We start from the raw sequence: 18,170 nt of genomic DNA on the forward strand, positions 1-18,170 counted from the left end.
CACCCTATTGGTTTCTTCTGTATCCACCCTATTGGTTTCTTCTGTATCCACCCTATTGGTTTCTTCTGTATCCACCCTATTGGGGGCTTCTGTATCCACCCTATTGGGGGCTTCTGTATCCACCCTATTGGGGGCTTCTGTATCCACTGTGGTGCCAGAGTGTTCCTATGTCCCTCAGGTCCTCTGATCCCCCAGCAGACTTATAAAGATATAAAGATATAAAATGTCACTGCTTCACTAGGGAGCCGCCTCTCCCTCTCATCTATAGATGGGGACAATCTCAATTTGCATTTCCTTGACTCCTCGCGTCCTCTCTCCTCATCTCCTTCTCAAAACCCATTGGATGAGAAAGTCAGAAGTCCTTCTGTTTTGGATGGGTTTTCAGAAGAGGGTGGGGAGAAAGGACACGAGGAGTCAAGGTAATACAATTGAAATTCTCCCATGGACTGACGTCAGTAGGGCCAGACATTGGGGGGGGGGGGGGGTCAAACCACACCATGGAGGCTGGGGGGGGAGGGAACCCCCTCTGTACCTGGATGTGACTCACTGACTCCGCCCTCTCTGTCTCCCCCTAGCGGACGGAGGAGGAGCTGTCTCGCATGCTGCTGGAGATCGTGCTGTGCGTAATGTGGCGAGGCGTGGAGGGCTCGGACGATGCCGCCTGGCTGGAGCGGGGGCAGGTGTTCTCTGCCCTCACCAAGCTGGGCGCTACCAACGAGCTGCTGCTGCCTGTCGACCACATCAAGCTCAGGTGGACACGGGCATTTCTTACAGTTGATTTATTTCATTCCTAGTTGACAAGACTGAAAATATGCAGAATGCACAGTTCCATTTAGACAACAAACACGAGATATTTCGTTCAATTAAAAAGGTCCAGTCTCACAAAGATATTAGTTTAAAAAGACACATGTTGTTACTAAATATTCTTGCAGGGTGACGTGATGACTAGTGAGCAGTAGGAACCAGTCTGCAGGGTGACGTGATGACTGTAGTGAGGAGTAGGAACCAGCCTGCAGGGTGACGTGATGACTGTAGTGAGGAGTAGGAACCAGTCTGCAGGGTGACGTGATGACTGTAGTGAGGAGTAGGAACCAGCCTGCAGGGTGACGTGATGACTGTAGTGAGGAGTAGGAACCAGCCTGCAGGGTGACGTGATGACTGTAGTGAGGAGTAGGAACCAGCCTGCAGGGTGACGTGATGACTGTAGTGAGGAGTAGGAACCAGCCTGCAGGGTGACGTGATGACTGTAGTGAGGAGTAGGAACCAGCCTGCAGGGTGACGTGATGACTGTAGTGAGGAGTAGGAACCAGCCTGCAGGGTGACGTGATGACTGTAGTGAGGAGTAGGAACCAGCCTGCAGGGTGACGTGATGACTGTAGTGAGGAGTAGGAACCAGCCTGCAGGGTGACGTGATGACTGTAGTGAGGAGTAGGAACCAGCCTGCAGGGTGACGTGATGACTGTAGTGAGGAGTAGGAACCAGCCTGCAGGGTGACGTGATGACTGTAGTGAGGAGTAGGAACCAGCCTGCAGGGTGACGTGATGACTGTAGTGAGGAGTAGGAACCAGCCTGCAGGGTGACGTGATGACTGTAGTGAGGAGTAGGAACCAGCCTGCAGGGTGACGTGATGACTGTAGTGAGGAGTAGGAACCAGCCTGCAGGGTGACGTGATGACTGTAGTGAGGAGTAGGAACCAGCCTGCAGGGTGACGTGATGACTGTAGTGAGGAGTAGGAACCAGCCTGCAGGGTGACGTGATGACTGTAGTGAGGAGTAGGAACCAGTCTGCAGGGTGACGTTGTGGCTGTTCAATGTGCAATATGTTTAGTGTTTACATTTTGTTTGACACTATCTATCTCGCTCTCTCTCGCTCTCGCTCTTTTACTTTCCTCTCCTCTCCCTCTGTTATCCCTCCCTCTCACCCAGTCTGATGGAGAGGATGCTGGAGTGGGCTGTGACTGACAACCGGGAGGCCACGGCGGCCATGTTGCCCCAGCACACCGAGAACGCTGTGCGGCTGCTCCACGTTGTGCAGGACTTCCTGCAGGCCGAGGGCCTGGTCAACCCCGCCCTGTGGACAGAGAAGGTATTGTTATTAGGAGTAGCGACATCTTTGGCAGTATGTATGAATGTCATACCATTGTAAAGTGATAGTTCAGTGATTTGACATATGAAGACATTTGTTACATTGAAATCAGTCTATTGCCAAAGAGTGACTGCAATCCACAATTAGGCTATGTTAAATAATTATAAACCAATTGAGTAACACAATCCATGTAAGAGGTGATTTGATTCCATGATTGTTTTCTTCTAGGTCCTGGAGGAGACAGTGACTCTGATGGACAGTCTAATGGTGTGGTACTCGTCAGGGGCCCAGTGGCTGCAGCTGTCCCAGGTGGGCCTGAGGCTTCTGCTGGGCTTCATGGCCCAGGAAGACCCCCAGGTGAGAAGCTCTCCAGTGTCGCATACATACACACTTACATTTACATTTGAGTAATGTAGCAGACGCTCTTTTCCAGAGCAACTTACAGTTAGTGGGTTCAACTGTACACTTCATACCTCTACTTTCAGTCTACCGGTGGTACTCAAACCTTTTCAGCTTAGCCCCCCTTGAGGGCGACCCGCCTCACCCTAAGTCTCATAGAAGGCACTATAACCCTCTATCACGTACCCCCCCCCCCCCCCCCCACCCCTCTTATTTTTTTAAGATACTATTCTCTATAAGAACTATCAGGTGTCACGTCATCTTATTCAGAATGCTTGTCTTTATATCCTGGTTTTATCACCTCCAGATAAGAAGTGTGTGTAAGTGATCTCCTCTCCTGCCAGGTGTGTGCCTTGGCCACAGCCAAGCTGAACGGCATCCTGCAGACCAAGAGCGTGGAGACTCAGGACGAGGCGTGTTACCTGCTGGGCAAGGTGGAGGGCATCCTGAGACGCTCTGTAGGGGGGCAGACGGAGGACACCTATATGTGCCTGGTGCCACTGCTCCGCACACTGCTTTCCAAGGTACACACACACAGGCATGCACACACACACACACACACACACACACACACACACACACACACACACACACACAAAGACATGCATGATGAACAGTCACGAAGTAGAATCCGGATCAAACATTCCAAAGAGACTTGCTGACTGTTTTCTTAAATAACGGCAAAACCTTGGCACATAGACCAAACATTTGTCACACCAAGGGCCGGTGTCTAGGACACAGATTAAACATAGTCCTGGACTAAAGAGAGATTTCAATGGATTCTCTGAATATGCTTTGTAGTCCAGGATTACTAGCCACCATTATTTAAATCGAATGAACAAAAACCAAATGCTTTTGGTCTGTAACATGTCAATACCTCACAACACTTTGTATTATTTTGTAATCTCTTATATTATGTTGTTGTCTGCAGGTGAACAAGCTGCTGTACATGGAGCTGCACCTCCCCCAGATGCCTGACACCAACGGCAGCCCCTCCTTCTTCGAGGACTTCCAGCTGTACTGCAACTCCCCCGAGTGGAGGGTCTACCTCGACAAATACGTGAGGAGCTGGTTCAATGCCTTACTAAATCATTCAACTCTTGAAGAGCAGAAAGAAACGTGTTGAGAAAATCCATTTTTGATAAATCTGTCCGGTGCTGAGGGAGCGAGCCTGAGATGAACAGAACAAGCCGTTTTGATTGGTTCTCTGTCCTCAGATCATCCCCTACATGAAGCAGTATGAGATTGAGACGTTTAGTCAGGGTCATGAGACCATGGCTCTGTTCTGGAAGGAGTGCTATGAAAGCTTCATGGTCAACCTGCACAAGAGAGAGAGGGAGAGGGGAGAGAGCAAGATACGCTTCCAGGTCAAACACAACACACACACACACACACACACACACACAGATCCGAGTAAGGTCCACTTTCTAGTGAGCTGCCAATAATACTGCTGTAACATGGAAATGTAATGTCAGGTCACAGTAACACAGAGCATATTGCCTTGTGGTGTTCTACACACCAGAACACACTGACTCCCTGTTCCTCGCCCCGCCGTCCCTCAGGAGCAGTTTGTGGAGCCCTTCTCTCGGCGCGGCCGGCAGGAGAACCTGCGATACAACAGCATGCTGAAGCAGCTTCACAGCCAGCACAGTGCCGTCCTCAGGCAGTGGAGAGGAGCACGCCGCAGCCTGGTGTGTGAGAGAGGCCCCTGGGCAGACAGGTAACGGCCACACACATTCTAATAAATATCTACATATCATATATACAGTATTATATATGTTTATAGGACTTCATTGGTAATTACCTCAGCACCATGGCAAACACATGATCAGCCAAAGAACTGTTGTCCACTGTCCTCCACTCAATCAATCAATGCAGTTTATTTTATAAAGCCCTTTTTTTTACATCAGCAGTTGTCACAAAGTGCTTTACAGATACTCCTCCTAAAACCCCCAAAGAGCCATCAATGCAGAGGCACAGTGGCTAGTGTCTTGGAAAAACTCCCTACAAGAGTTTCTGGGTATCTCTTCCGTTCAGTTTGTTCTTCAGTTCATGCCACTTGGTTGACGTTCTCCTGTCTGTTGTTTTCTCAGGCAGCAGAGTGAGATGCACTGGCGAGTGTCCAGCGCTGAGAACTACTCCCGCATGAGACTCAAACTGGTGCCCAACTACAACTATGAGGACCACCGGCAGGCCAGCGCTCTCAGGGACAACCTGGGTAAGAGAGGCAGCTTCACTGGTTCCCTTGACAAGGCATCGCTGGAGTCTGAATAAACCACCATGTTAGCTGCAGACACTGACCCTTTTTCTCTCCCTCTTCATCTTCTTTGTTCTCTTCCTCCCCCTCTTCCTTCTCCTCTAACAACTCATCTTCCTCCTCTTCCACCTTCCTCCTCCTCTAACTCTTCTTCTGCCTCTCGTTCCTCCTCTTCCTCTCCCTCGTCCCCCAGGTGTCCAGCAGCAGAGGGTGACATCTGAGTCCTTACTGCTGGAGGCGGTCAAGCAGGTAAAGGTCAGCGACCTGGAGGATGACATTCTGGAGCTGCCTGAAGACGACCCCGCAGCGACCAACAACACGTCAGTACACTCTCAACGTTGTCTACAATTGTTGTGTCTGTCGTAGACTGTTGGGTGGCTTTGACTACAAACGTGAATGGACTTGGTCACCTATCTGTCTGTTTCTATCTCTGTCTCGCTCTCTCTTTCCAGGGGGGAGGTGGAGGAGGCAGGCCAGAAGGAGAAGCTGGTTCTGTGGGAGGACTGTGAGCTGGTCACCCAGGTGGATGTCAGCCCTGGACGTCTGGAGCTCACCACCCAGCACATCTACTTCTATGACAGCAGCACAGAGAAGGAGGAGGGTGAGGAGAGAGGGAGGAAGATAGGAGGGTCGTAGGGGTTAGAGGAAGGGTTCTCCTGAAAGAGGAGGGAGGAGAGGAAGAAGGGATGAAATAGTGGTTTTAGAGGAAGAGTTGCTGTTAGTAAAAAGGAGAGAGAAAGGAAGGCTGAAGGAGAGTGAGCGAGTGGAGCAGGAGATAAACCAGAAGTTATGGATGGGTTATGACTAGACATGTACAATAGATACATACTACACTGTTAAAGACTCATTGTGTTGTCTTAGACAGAGAGGTGTAGCTGTTATGACTAGACATGTACAATAGATACATACTACACTGTTAAAGACTCTCATTATGTTGTCTTAGACAGAGAGGTGTAGCTGTTATGACTAGACATGTACAATAGATACATACTACACTGTTAAAGACTCTCATTATGTTGTCTTAGACAGAGAGGTGTAGCTGTTATGACTAGACATGTACAATAGATACATACTACACTGTTAAAGACTCTCATTATGTTGTCTTAGACAGAGAGGTGTAGCTGTTATGACTAGACATGTACAATAGATACATACTACACTGTTAAAGACTCTCATTATGTTGTCTTAGACAGAGAGGTGTAGCTGTTATGACTAGACATGTACAATAGATACATACTACACTGTTAAAGACTCTCATTATGTTGTCTTAGACAGAGAGGTGTAGCTGTTATGACTAGACATGTACAATAGATACATACTACACTGTTAAAGACTCATTGTGTTGTCTTAGACAGAGAGGTGTAGCTGTTATGACTAGACATGTACAATAGATACATACTACACTGTTAAAGACTCTCATTATGTTGTCTTAGACAGAGAGGTGTAGCTGCTCCCACATGCAATACACATCATATATTAATACGTCATGTAATGACGAAGGGTTAAGATTAGGGCCTGGAGTTTTGCCATGGTCAAGTCCCTAGTTAGGTCAAACTCCTGGCCTTATGTATGATACATAACCAACCCTCTGCTGTCTGTCCTTCCAGGTGTTGGTCAGGACTTTAAGTGGCCTCTATCTCAGATCCGGGAGATCCACCTGCGAAGGTACAACCTCCGCCGCTCGGCCCTGGAGATCTTCCTCATAGACCAGACCAACTACTTCCTCAACTTTAAGAAAGAGGTCAGGCCAGTTGTGGTATCTGCTTTTTACGTGGATTGAGAACGGTGTACCCCCATCCATTTCACAACTTGCTCTATTCCAGAACTAGCACGTCACCTGATTCAACTCGAGGGCTAGTCCTGGAATAGATCAAGTAAGTAGATGGGGAATGTTTGAGGAGCGGTTTGGGAAACACTTATGTAGAAGGAATGACTACATAGGCCTGGAGTACTGAGGTGTGTTGAGTACAGTAAAACGTTAAGAACAAATAGAACCTGTACTACTCCCTATTCTACATGACAGGCCATCATATCTGTTCTACATAATATATTTTGATCTGAGCATTCTGAAAGATTTCACGCTTTTGAACAGACCCCCTCATGTTGGAATGGTCTGTGTGGTTTGATTGACAGGTGCGGAACAAGGTGTACAGTAGGATGCTGCTGCTGCGCTCCCTCAGCCTGTACGGCACACGCTCACCACAGGAGCTGCTCAAGGCCTCCGGACTCACACAGGTTAGGGGTCAAAAGTTCACATGGGAGATCAAGGTCGTGTTCAGTAGTGAGGAAGTGGTTTGAAACGGAGGTGATACTCCCTGAACTGGTCTAATAAGAACAGATGTATTATTTTTTGCAAAACGTTTTGTTACGTTATGCCCTACTGAGCATGACCCATGTTAAGTAGTCAGTATGGTCTCAGGTATTGTGTTGACAGGTTGTGTTAAATCTCTCTCGCTCTCTCTCGCTCTCTCTCGCTCTCTCTCGCTCTCTCTCGCTCTCTCTCGCTCTCTCTCGCTCTCTCTCGCTCTCTCTCGCTCTCTCTCGCTCTCTCTCGCTCTCTCTCGCTCTCTCTCGCTCTCTCTCGTCTTTGGTAGAAATGGGTGAACCGAGAGATGACCAACTTTGACTACCTGATCCAGCTGAATACCATCGCGGGCCGAACCTACAACGACCTGTCTCAGTACCCAGTGGTACGTTCTGTTAACACGGACCCAATGGGGGAAGATGTGGAATATACCATCTTGGTGCTCTTTTAAGGGGTGTTCATGGTTTAGTTAATTGTGTGTGTGTGTCCAGTTCCCCTGGATCCTGTCGGACTACACGTCAGAGGAGCTGGACCTGACAGACCCAGGGGTGTTCCGGGACTTGTCCAAGCCAGTGGCCGTACTCAACGAGCGGAACGCCAAGGCTGTCCGGGAGAAGTAGGTTCTCTCAACCTCTCTCACTGAGCTGGTGCTGCGCCTACATACCTGCATTATGTGACATGTTCCAGGGTGGCAGTGTATTCATTCATTCTCTTCACTACTTAAGTGTCCTCGTCCGGAGAATTAGACTTACTGCAATACAACACGTTATTACCGTTGAGTAAATGTCTCTTTGAGGGCAATAACTGGATTATATTCTAGTAAATATAGTAAGTAATTCTAATGTTCAGTCCACGTCTCCCTGTCTGTAGGTATGAGAGTTTTGAGGACCCCACGGGGACCATCGACCGGTTCCACTACGGTACCCACTACTCCAACGCAGCAGGAGTTATGCACTATCTCATCCGCGTGGAACCCTTCACGTCACTCCACATCGCGCTACAGAGTGGACGGTAAGCAATGGCTTTTGGTGAGGGTGAATCAGACTAGAAAACTCAGGCCAGAAGTTAACAGCATTAAAGTCCGTAGAGTTATCAGTGCTGGGGTTGTACCAGTCAAATTACTGTGGTCTGAGCAGCTTTGTGAATTCTAGTCATTCTAGTTCTGTGATTACACGTGTATTCCAACTGACAATCTGCTGTATCTATGCTCTTGTCTGTTGAGGTGCTATTGTACTGATGTCAGTAAGGCCAGGGGTCTTTCCCTCACCAAGCTACAGCCTTACTAGATCCACAGTTTGTCTTGGTCAGGTCACATGGTCCGCAAAACCATCCGGTCTCTAGTACTATGGTATTCTTTAAGACCATTGGCTGTTGGTCTTCCTCCCTCGGTCCAGGTTTGACTGTGCGGACCGTCAGTTCCACTCCATCCCAGCTTTGTGGCAGACCCTCACGGACAACCCCAACGACGTCAAGGAGCTCATCCCAGAGTTCTTCTACTTCCCAGAGTTCCTGGAGAATCAGAACGGTGAGATGAGCTCCATGTCTGTAGAGAATCACAGACACACTGGCTATGTTGATTGACTGTCCGTACTAACACGCCTCCTGTTGTGGTGTTCACACATTCAATCAGAGAAAAACTGGACCGGTTCAGATTTTGTCAGTTGCATTCAGATTGTGGAACACTGGAACTTGTTCAAATCAGACAAAATCTATAACTGACCCAATTACACCCTGAATTGTAAAAATGGAGAATCTCAGTTTAAAACTTTATTTTGTCTGTTTTATTTTTATCCGGTCACACTGCCACTCTGATGGAATCCACTTTCACTCCCCTGTCCTTTGTTCATCCTCCTCTCTCTCTCGCTCTAGCCTTTGATCTAGGGCGCCTGCAGATCTCCAAGGAGAGGGTGAATGATGTCATCCTGCCTAAATGGGCCAAGTCTCCAGAGGACTTCATTTATAAGCACAGGAAAGCCCTGGTGAGCCTCCTTTTCTCATGGACAGTCACCATTACTATAATGCTTTATCCCAAGCGGAGAGAAAAACCTCTGTAACCCAATTGGATCACACATTCTTTTATCATGATGTGCAGGAGAAATGCATTCCACAGAGTAGTATTTAGTGATTTATTGCTGTGGGGGTTATATATGTGTCTGTGTGTGTGTCTTGGCCTTTCTGTGTGTGTCTGTCTCTCCGTGTGTGTTGGCCTTTCTCTCTGTGTGTGTCTCCGTGTGTGTCTCCGTGTGTGTCTCCGTGTGTGTCTCCGTGTGTGTCTTGGCCTTTCTCTGTGTGTGTGTGTGTGTGTGTGTGTGTGTGTCTCTCCGTGTGTGTCTTGGCCTTTCTCTGTGTGTGTGTTGTGTAACAGGAGTCTGAGTACGTATCGGCCCACCTGCAAGACTGGATCGATCTGATCTTCGGTTACAAACAGCGAGGCCCCGCGGCCGTGGAGGCACTCAATGTCTTCTACTACTGCACCTACGAAGGTACAGATGCTAACACTAAACCCAAAGACTCCCACTCATACAATAGCTCTGATGCTAAGGAAACGCTGCACCTGTGGAGGTACAGTTACATTTTGGTCATTTATCAGATGCTCTTATCCATAGCATCTTACAGGAACGGATGCTAACACTAAACCCATAGACTCTCATTGATACAATAGCACTGATGCTAAAGAAACGCTGCTCCTATGAAGGTACGGATGCTAACACTAAAACCCATAGACTGTTACAATAGCACTCATGCTAAAGAAACGCTAGATTGCTATATTATAGCACTTTACTGAAGCGTTTGTCTCTGGTTTTGCTGTAGGGGCAGTGGACCTGGATGCCATCACTGATGAGAAGGAGCGTAAAGCTGTAGAGGGGATGATCAGTAACTTTGGACAGACACCCTGCCAGCTGCTCAAGGTACTGGAAAACACAAGGCTTGACCTGACCAGGAGAGAACTCCCAGGCCTTCCTGGTGGTATGAGCCCATTGGAACACTGAAGGATGAACCGGTCAATTAGGAATCATTGGGAATGAGGCTTTAACGGGTTATTTAGAACAGTGATTCTCTGGTCTTTGAGGACCTTCAACAGGACTCATTGTTGTAGCACCAGACAAACACCTTATTAAACTAGTCAACGGCTTGGTGATTGGTGTAGCCAGGGCTACAACAGAAATGGGTGCTGGTGGGGTTACTCAGGGATATTTAACTGAGAATCACTAGTTTAGAACAGGTGTTTTAGATGGGCTGTAGTGATGTATTGTCTGTGTGTATAGGAGCCACACCCTGTACGTCTTTCTCTGGAGGAGGTGGAAAAGAGGAAAGGTCGACTAGACGCCTCGCCCCTCAGCATCTTCCAGCACCTTGCCGAACTCAAGTCCTTCTTTGTCGAGGTTCGTTTTGAAAACACACACACCAAAGCATATGATCATGACCCTCTTTGTTGGTTATTGTAAAGTAAACTGTTTTATTGAAAAACGACTTCATAAATAAATGTTGATTTGTAGGGGATCAATGACAACGTGCCTCTGGTGAAAGCCGTGGTCCCCAAGAACCAGTCCCACTCCTTCATCACCCAGGGCAGCCCAGACACTATGGTGACCCTGAGTCAGAACTGTCTGATGGGAACCCACGGCTGGCTGCCTTATGACAAGAACATCTCCAACTACTTTACCTTCATCAAGGACCCCTCCGTGGCCAACCCCAAGTCAGTCCCTCCCCAACACCACCCCCTCTTCTACTTGAAACTGTGGGGCGTTGTAGTCTGACTGGGAGACCGGGAGCCCTGTTTGAGTTCTTACCTCCATTCCTTGATGTAATCACTCATCTGAGAATGTTTGGTTTGTCACAGCAGTATGATGGAAACTCTGCCATGGCGTATCCAAGCACATACAGATCTGTGGTCATCTCCAGGATGGGAGACAGGAAGAATGCACTTTAAACGTTTTGGAACAGACCCTTGGAGGGCACTTGATGTCATTACTTGGTCATAAAGTTGTTCTGTGAGTTATGTATCTGAGGTCTCCTGCTCTCTGCTCCTCCCCCTCTCTCTCTCTAGGACCCAGCGGATCCTGGGCGGACCCTTCTCTCCAGGCGTGGAGGTGACGGCAGGTCTGTTTGTGGTGTCCCATGATGGGAAGCTCCTGTTCAGCGGTGGCCACTGGGACAACAGCCTGAGGGTCACCTCCCTGGTCAAGGGAAAGACCGTGGGACATCACATCAGACACATGGGTATAGATGGATCACACACATGCATACATGCACTCAGACACACACACACTGTCTGTACATACAGTATAGTAATTATTTGGTGTCATCTCTCCTCTCTCTCTCTGCAGACATAGTGACGTGCCTGTCGACAGACTACTGTGGGATCCACTTGATCTCCGGATCCAGGGACAACACCTGTATGGTGTGGCAGGTGCTGCAGCAGGTGAGATCATGAAACCTGAGGGTTTATTGGAATACACTACACTGACTAGAAAGCATTTGTACTGCGTTGTTACTGTGGAAACGTTTGACTTTAGTACACTAAAAAAAGGTTGTGAAACAGTTTGACACAGATATCCGCTTTTGGTTGCAAACTGTTTTATTACTGTATGCCCTACTGAACACTACCCAGGTGTATGAGTGTGTGACTGAATATGTTGTGTGTGTGTGTGTGTGTGTCCTACAGGGAGGTTGTCCAGTGGGGCTGTGTCCCAAGCCGGTACAGGTGCTGTATGGACACACTGACGAGGTGCTGAGTGTCAGCATCAGCACAGAGCTGGATATGGCCGTCTCTGGATCACGGGTAAGAGGGTTGGAGGGGGTGAAGAGGTTGGGTTGGTAGATAGATGGATCTTGCTGATATTTTGTTTGTGTGTACCAGGACGGGACGGTGATCATCCACACGGTGCGTCGGGGCCAGTACATGCGGTGTCTGCGGCCGCCCTGCGAGAGCTCCCTGCCTGTCTCCATCCTGCACCTGGCTATCTCTTATGAGGGGTGTGTGGTGGTTCACACCTGTGTAGAGGGCAAGGCCACGCTCAAGGTACACTAACACATATTCTTAATAGGTGACTTTGTTCGTTTGTCGTTGAAAATGTTGTGTTCGTCTTCTCTAAAATCTTAATGTGTTTTGGTGCAGGAGTCTGACCAGGCAACGTGCGTGTGTGTGTGTGTGTGTGGACGGGCAGCCCAATTCAGATCTTTTATTCATGACCAATTAGATCAGCTCTGAGAAAGATCTGATGTGTAAAGATCTGATGTGATTGGTCAACGAACCAATTAGTGGAAAAGATATCAGAATTGGGCTGACTGAACGCAGCCATAGTGACTTACTTGATGAGTGAGCTATATAGAGGGTGAGTGAGTTATTTACTTAGTGAGTGAGTGACTGACTTAGTTGGTGAGTTAGGAAGTATGACGTACTGTACCATGATGCTTAGCAAAACGCTAGTTGACCACTAGATGGTACATTATGATTGGGTCCTGGTGAATGATTGTCTCTGTTTAGGATAAGAACGGTCTGCACCTGTACTCTGTCAATGGGAAGCACCTGTGTACGGAGGGCCTGAAGGAGCAGGTGACAGACATGTGTGTGTCCGGGGAGTACCTGGTTATCGGCAGCGAGCAGGGCTTCCTCTCCATACGAGACCTGTACAGGTAACCTTGTTTCCTGTGTTTGTCTGTCTGTGTGCGCGACTGCACGCATGCATCTACAGGGTTTTTGCTGTATCAAAAAGGGTCTTAGGTGGTAAGGGTGGCAATGGGCCCGGCTGAACGGCTGATTTTTAAATCATATATATTTTTAAGCGCATTTCCTGCATTTCTACAAATGTCTCCATTGAGCTGAGAGAAAATGTTGCCGTATTAAAGCTAATTTCCTGCCATTCTATTCATTTTACCATGTCTAATACTGTGTTCTTTTACTCAAACATAACAATATTAATACTTCTAAATTCATTGTTTTTAGAATTATCAATTCTCCCTGTGTAGTTTTTATTTTGGTGATTTGTTAGTTCTCAAAGATTATAATTATTTTAATGCATACAGTTTATTATTTTATATATATATATATATATATATATATATATATATATATACACACACAGGCAGCCCTCCCAAGGATTTTAGTGGTACATATATCAGGGATTTTTCTATCTGTCTAACCCAACCCTTCACTCTCTCCCCTCCCCTTCTCTCTCCCCCGGGCAGCCTGTCCCTGTGTGCCGCCCCCATGGCGATGCGCGTGCCCGTGCGCTGCGTGTCCGTCACCAAGGAGCAGAGCCACGTGTTGGCGGGCCTGCAGGACGGCAAGCTTATCATTGTGGGCGTAGGCAAGCCGGCCGAGGTAAAGAGCTCGTTCAGAAACTACATCGCCCAGAGCCTGGAGGGCTCACCCCTCATGGCAATGCCACTGCTCGCCCCGCTGAGGGTGCGCTCGCCCGCCCGCAGGCTGAGCCTCCGGGACAAGTTAATGTTTAACCCCCAGGGCCCTGACCCCTGACCCCCTGAGCAGAACATCCCCCTCAATTCAATAAAAAAAAGTGTTATTTGCCTCAGAGGGAACTTCATAAACTCACCCTACAAACTACCACCGCATACCATTCTCTCTCTGTTTTAGTGCCAAAAATGTGTCCTAAATGACCCGCCCTTCCTTAGCCACATACACCTTGGTTGTGTTCATTAGGCACCAAACAGAAGAAAACTGACAAACAGCGGAGGAGCTACCTGGACTTTCTTTCCCATTTTCTGTTGTAAGACTTTAAATAATATTCCGTTGCGTGCCCTAATGAACATGACCCTGTTTCTGGGGCGTATGCCCCAGAGTGAGCAGGACCCTGGCCCATTCTCGCCCTGCAAGGATTGGTGACCACACACACACAGTAACACTTGAGACATTCCATAAACCCCTCTGAATGAATACAACACACCCTCTCCTGGAATATTACTGTGAAATGAAAACATGGGCTTCCGTTTACCTCATTCTAACCGAGGAATGACTTATTTTTGGGCCTTGGGATGGTGTTGTCCAATATTGTTTACCGGAAGTGTCATTACTGTTGACTGATTTAGTATGTGTGACAAATGCTGTGAATTGCCTTGGATGAACACCTCTGCAAATTCAAGCCATATAAACTATATTAGTAATAAGCAACGCTATAATAAGATACACTAGGCTGTAATTTATTCCCACCTGCTCCTCAAGTGGAAATGGTTTAACCCTGATTTCTTCCTCCCTGCTGGTAGACATGAAAGTAAGGTTAGCTCTGGGGCTGTAATGATGGGAGTAGGAGGGACACAGGGAATCACCCTCGAATCAATTGATAATTTGATCCCCTCCCAACTTCTCTCCCCTTTTCTTTTATACAAATGGACCTGCCTGAAAGTGAACCAAGCTTTGGTTTTGAACTGGCACGAGGTCATTCCAACATTTCTGAACTAACCGATCACTCATAAATCATATCCTGCTTTTTGTTTGTTTCTTTTGACTTCACACTTTCCTCCTCCTCCTCCGCCTCATCTGTCTCTCCTCTTCCTCACTCTCCTTTCCTCCACTCTTCTCAGATGCGTTCAGGCCAGATCACTCGTAAGCTGTGGGGCTCCAGCAAGCGCCTGACCCAGATCTCCTCTGGAGAGACAGAGTACCAACCAGCCTGCAACCAGAACTGACCCCACCACCACCCCTTCCAACCCCCCCCCTCTCCACTACCACCACACCCCCTCACCCTGCTGCCTGCCTGATTGGCCCGCCAGCCCTGCCAATCATCAGTCTACCCAATCAGATTGAACCACCCCTCGTTTTGATTGACTGATGACTGTTTTGGGGGAATCTTACTCTCCTTTTCTGTTCCTCCCTCTGACTTGTGAAGGACACTGACCCACGAGTGGGTGGAAGACTGGGTGTGTGTGTGTGTTTTAACTGTGTGTAAAGGTTAGGCGAATGAGTAGGGCAGGTCAAGACAGACCAACCGGCGCGGGCGTCGAGTTTCTGATCCAACTGTAGGTGCATACATCCCCTCACACCCCCACCCCCTCCCCTTCAATGACACCCATGGCCATTACTCTTCATCTTCCTCCATCATCATCACTAGCACGGTCAGGCCAGTGGCTCCCACTACTACAGAGACCCTCTATGCAGACACACACTACAGCAGGCTGACCTCTGACCCCTCCACCTCTCAGGCCCAAGGAACAAAGGGGATCCCCAACGTAGAAATGTAATTACTCCAATGGGAACACTTAACCTGGTTGAAGGTCCACCCATCACATAATACTGACTACAATGGGAATTATATTTCTCTGGTCATCAAGATGACCCACTTCTCCGAGCCCTGAACCCGAGACCACTGAGCAGTGTATTTGTGTATGTTCGCTCTTTGTGTTTCTGTGAGTTGTCTCTCGCTGGTTGTTTTCTCCAGTGGTCGTTGTTGACTTGATTTTGCCTTCCAGTCTGACTAGGCTGTGACCGATACCTCAGGGCTCCTAGGCAGCAGTAAGGGGCTATGTTCAGTCACAATACAATGTTTTTGTATTTTTCTTTTTGTGTTTGGTGTTACTGATAATTGTAGTTTTTTTTACAGATGGGTGCATGTGTATAAGGTCTGTGGTTAGGTTGTGTTTTGCGTGGCATTTCCGGCCCACTCCTCATTTAGAATAGAGGACGGGGCCCTAGGGTATCCAACACTCGTACTAAGCCTGACACACGCACACTTGTTTGCTAATGTACACATGCATAGACCCCTCCCTATTGGAGAAGCCTCTGACTGCGTTCCATGTCATCTCTATTGCAATCTCAGTAGATTTCTATATCACATTTAATGTGGTTCCTGAGATGCTGAACACTTCTCCAGGCGTTGTGAGATCTGATAATCAATAAAGACGACCTGGAACGCACCCAAAGTCCGCTAGTTTGACACTACAGAAGAAGAGAGAAGCCAGGTGTTGTAGAATCACTAGCTACCCCATACCGTGCCCAAAGGACTCGCTCCCCTCGAACACCACACTGTTACACACACTGCAAGCTTCTCATACAGCCCATCACTACACTTGTGTTAGACCGCATGCTTTGGAGGGACGAACCATACTGAACCTGGCTTAGTGTGCAATGTTTAGCGCTAGATTCATCCTAGAATGTTTTTATGTTACTTGAATCAATGTTTATTTATGAATGAAAACTAGCTTTTTTCCCATAGGCTATTTAAATTCACACTACATTGTTTGTATGTTTTTAAGTGGTGCTTCAGTTGTTCAACAAAGATTTATGCGGCAAAAAACTAAAGACGGTGGATCGATCCATCTTTCAGAATGGGAGGGGAGACTTTCTAAGGGCTTTTGTCAGTGTTACAGCAATACAGTTCTTTCCTCTGCTCTGCTGACTGTGCATTGGTACATTCCAGCCTCTTCTTGTCAAGGCTGAACTAAAAAAAATCTCCAGTTTTCCTGTTTTTTCTGACAGGCACGACGCAATTGGGAGATGAGACTTATTCTGCCAAGGGACGGCCCAAACAGCTGTCATCTTCCAACAGTCAGAATCACCTCAGTGTTCCTCCTCCTTCCATAATTGTCTCTTAGTTGGGAGCCATGTCAGCTAGTTAAGGTCCTCTGGAGTTCCAGAAATGCAGTAACGTCCCTAAACGTATGTCTGTGAACCAGGCCTAATGTGGCTTTTGAGATTTCATGTGTGTTTTTATGTCTGTTTGAGATTATGAATGATTTCACTCCCCATTGAATCCTTATGGTTGTTATGCTCCTGTCAAATCAAAATGACAGTTTGGTCGGGGTAGGTCATCTGTTGCATAATGTGAGTGTGATGACAGTAGTTTCTTAAAATGCCAAATTCATTATTTCCTTGTCATATCATTTGCCTTCTTGATAATAATTCAGTGATTCTGGTTCTTCTCTATCATGGACTTAGAATCATTCATTCTGGTTATAGGTTAGGGATCAGACTTCTATGTACAGTGTGGTTGTTTTTGGTCTTAAGTGTCTCCGTAATCTGTCCGGAGATTGCAATCACAGACCAACGTGTGCCCTTTTTTAAACGAGGCCGTTTCAATACATGTTTATGCTGATGTGTCTCGATGGCATACTCCTTTAATCAGTTTCCATTCTCATCAGGATGTGTTAATCATTTTTTACAAAGGACGTATTTAATAAATGTTTCTGTCAATCTTAGTGGTTTCGTCTGACTGACAAACTATCTTGTTTTAGGACTTTCTTCCAACCCCACCACTGAAACAGTGCCTTTTTATCCACGTTGCATCATACAGACAATTATCCGGTTAGTGTGTAGAATTCCTTGTTACCCCTCCCTCCATGATAACCCATGGATAGCAGCATTCCACAAACGTAACATCCAATAGGAACCAAGAATCTAGAACTGTAAACAAATTAGACTAAAAATCGGAAATATATTGGTGTCTTACCTTAGCTGCTTGCTCTGTGACTGTCACCAAATGGATGTGTGTGTATATCTGATTTATAAATACTGGTGTATAATGTACAGCATGATTTTTATTTTAGTGGATTTTAAATGTACTTTTTGCACTTTCCAGGTACTAAATTGTAAGTGATTGTTTTAAATGTCTCCCTGGTCCATTCTGTACAGACAAACTGCTTTGTATACACAAGTGGAAAGTAATCATTAAAGTCTTGTCAAAAATGTAATTCCTATGTATGGCTGATTTGTAGCTGTGAAAATAGGACACTGTGTACAAAACATTAGGAACACCTTCCTAATTTCGAGTACCCTCTTTTGCCCTCAGAACAGCCTCAATTCGGTGGGGCATGGACTCTACAAGGTGCCGAAAGCGTTCCACAGGGATGCTGGCCCATGTTGACTCCAATGCTTCCCACAGTTGTGTCAAGTTTGCTGGATGTCCTTTGGCTGGTGGAACATTCTTGATACACACAGGGAACTGTTGATCATAAACAACCCAGCAACGTTGCAGTTCTTGACACAAACCGATGCACTTGGCACGTACTAACATACCCGTTCAAAGGCACTTAAATATTTTTGTCTTGCCCATTCACCCTGTGAATGGCACACATTACACAATCCATGTGTAAAAAACCTTAACCTGGCTCCTCCAGTTCATATATGTATTGAAGTGGATTTAACAAGTGACTTCAATAAGGGATGATATA

At 47.1% G+C, this 18,170-nt stretch overlaps 1 protein-coding gene across 4 annotated transcripts in view; it reads left to right on the top strand.

Moving 5' to 3' along the window:
* The window catches only part of LOC106573958 (neurobeachin-like 1), a 61,519-nt gene extending 43,829 nt beyond the window's left edge, over window positions 1-17,690 (top strand). For 2 of the 4 annotated variants that reach the window (XM_082963655.1, XM_082963657.1), the window contains 28 exons: window positions 576-751; window positions 1,926-2,085; window positions 2,314-2,442; window positions 2,829-3,008; window positions 3,416-3,544; window positions 3,702-3,851; window positions 4,047-4,204; window positions 4,578-4,702; window positions 4,935-5,061; window positions 5,194-5,342; window positions 6,349-6,482; window positions 6,875-6,976; window positions 7,336-7,431; window positions 7,538-7,662; window positions 7,917-8,057; window positions 8,441-8,571; window positions 8,916-9,025; window positions 9,412-9,529; window positions 9,858-9,955; window positions 10,313-10,429; window positions 10,544-10,743; window positions 11,095-11,267; window positions 11,375-11,469; window positions 11,713-11,829; window positions 11,908-12,069; window positions 12,535-12,683; window positions 13,236-13,371; window positions 14,589-17,690. In XM_082963655.1, coding sequence (XP_082819781.1) covers window positions 576-751; window positions 1,926-2,085; window positions 2,314-2,442; window positions 2,829-3,008; window positions 3,416-3,544; window positions 3,702-3,851; window positions 4,047-4,204; window positions 4,578-4,702; window positions 4,935-5,061; window positions 5,194-5,342; window positions 6,349-6,482; window positions 6,875-6,976; window positions 7,336-7,431; window positions 7,538-7,662; window positions 7,917-8,057; window positions 8,441-8,571; window positions 8,916-9,025; window positions 9,412-9,529; window positions 9,858-9,955; window positions 10,313-10,429; window positions 10,544-10,743; window positions 11,095-11,267; window positions 11,375-11,469; window positions 11,713-11,829; window positions 11,908-12,069; window positions 12,535-12,683; window positions 13,236-13,371; window positions 14,589-14,693 — 3,792 coding nt within the window. In that variant the 3' untranslated portion in view covers window positions 14,694-17,690. Of the gene's footprint in view, window positions 1-575; window positions 752-1,925; window positions 2,086-2,313; window positions 2,443-2,828; window positions 3,009-3,415; window positions 3,545-3,701; window positions 3,852-4,046; window positions 4,205-4,577; window positions 4,703-4,934; window positions 5,062-5,193; window positions 5,343-6,348; window positions 6,483-6,874; window positions 6,977-7,335; window positions 7,432-7,537; window positions 7,663-7,916; window positions 8,058-8,440; window positions 8,572-8,915; window positions 9,026-9,411; window positions 9,530-9,857; window positions 9,956-10,312; window positions 10,430-10,543; window positions 10,744-11,094; window positions 11,268-11,374; window positions 11,470-11,712; window positions 11,830-11,907; window positions 12,070-12,534; window positions 12,684-13,235 lie in introns of all 4 variants that reach the window. The other 2 variants (XM_082963654.1, XM_082963656.1) reach the window with 1 other exon arrangement.
* Window positions 17,691-18,170: the final 480 nt, after the last annotated feature.

Source organism: Salmo salar, chromosome 17 (assembly GCF_965601325.2).
Source record: "Salmo salar chromosome 17, fSalSal1, whole genome shotgun sequence".
Lineage (NCBI taxonomy): Eukaryota > Metazoa > Chordata > Actinopteri > Salmoniformes > Salmonidae > Salmo > Salmo salar.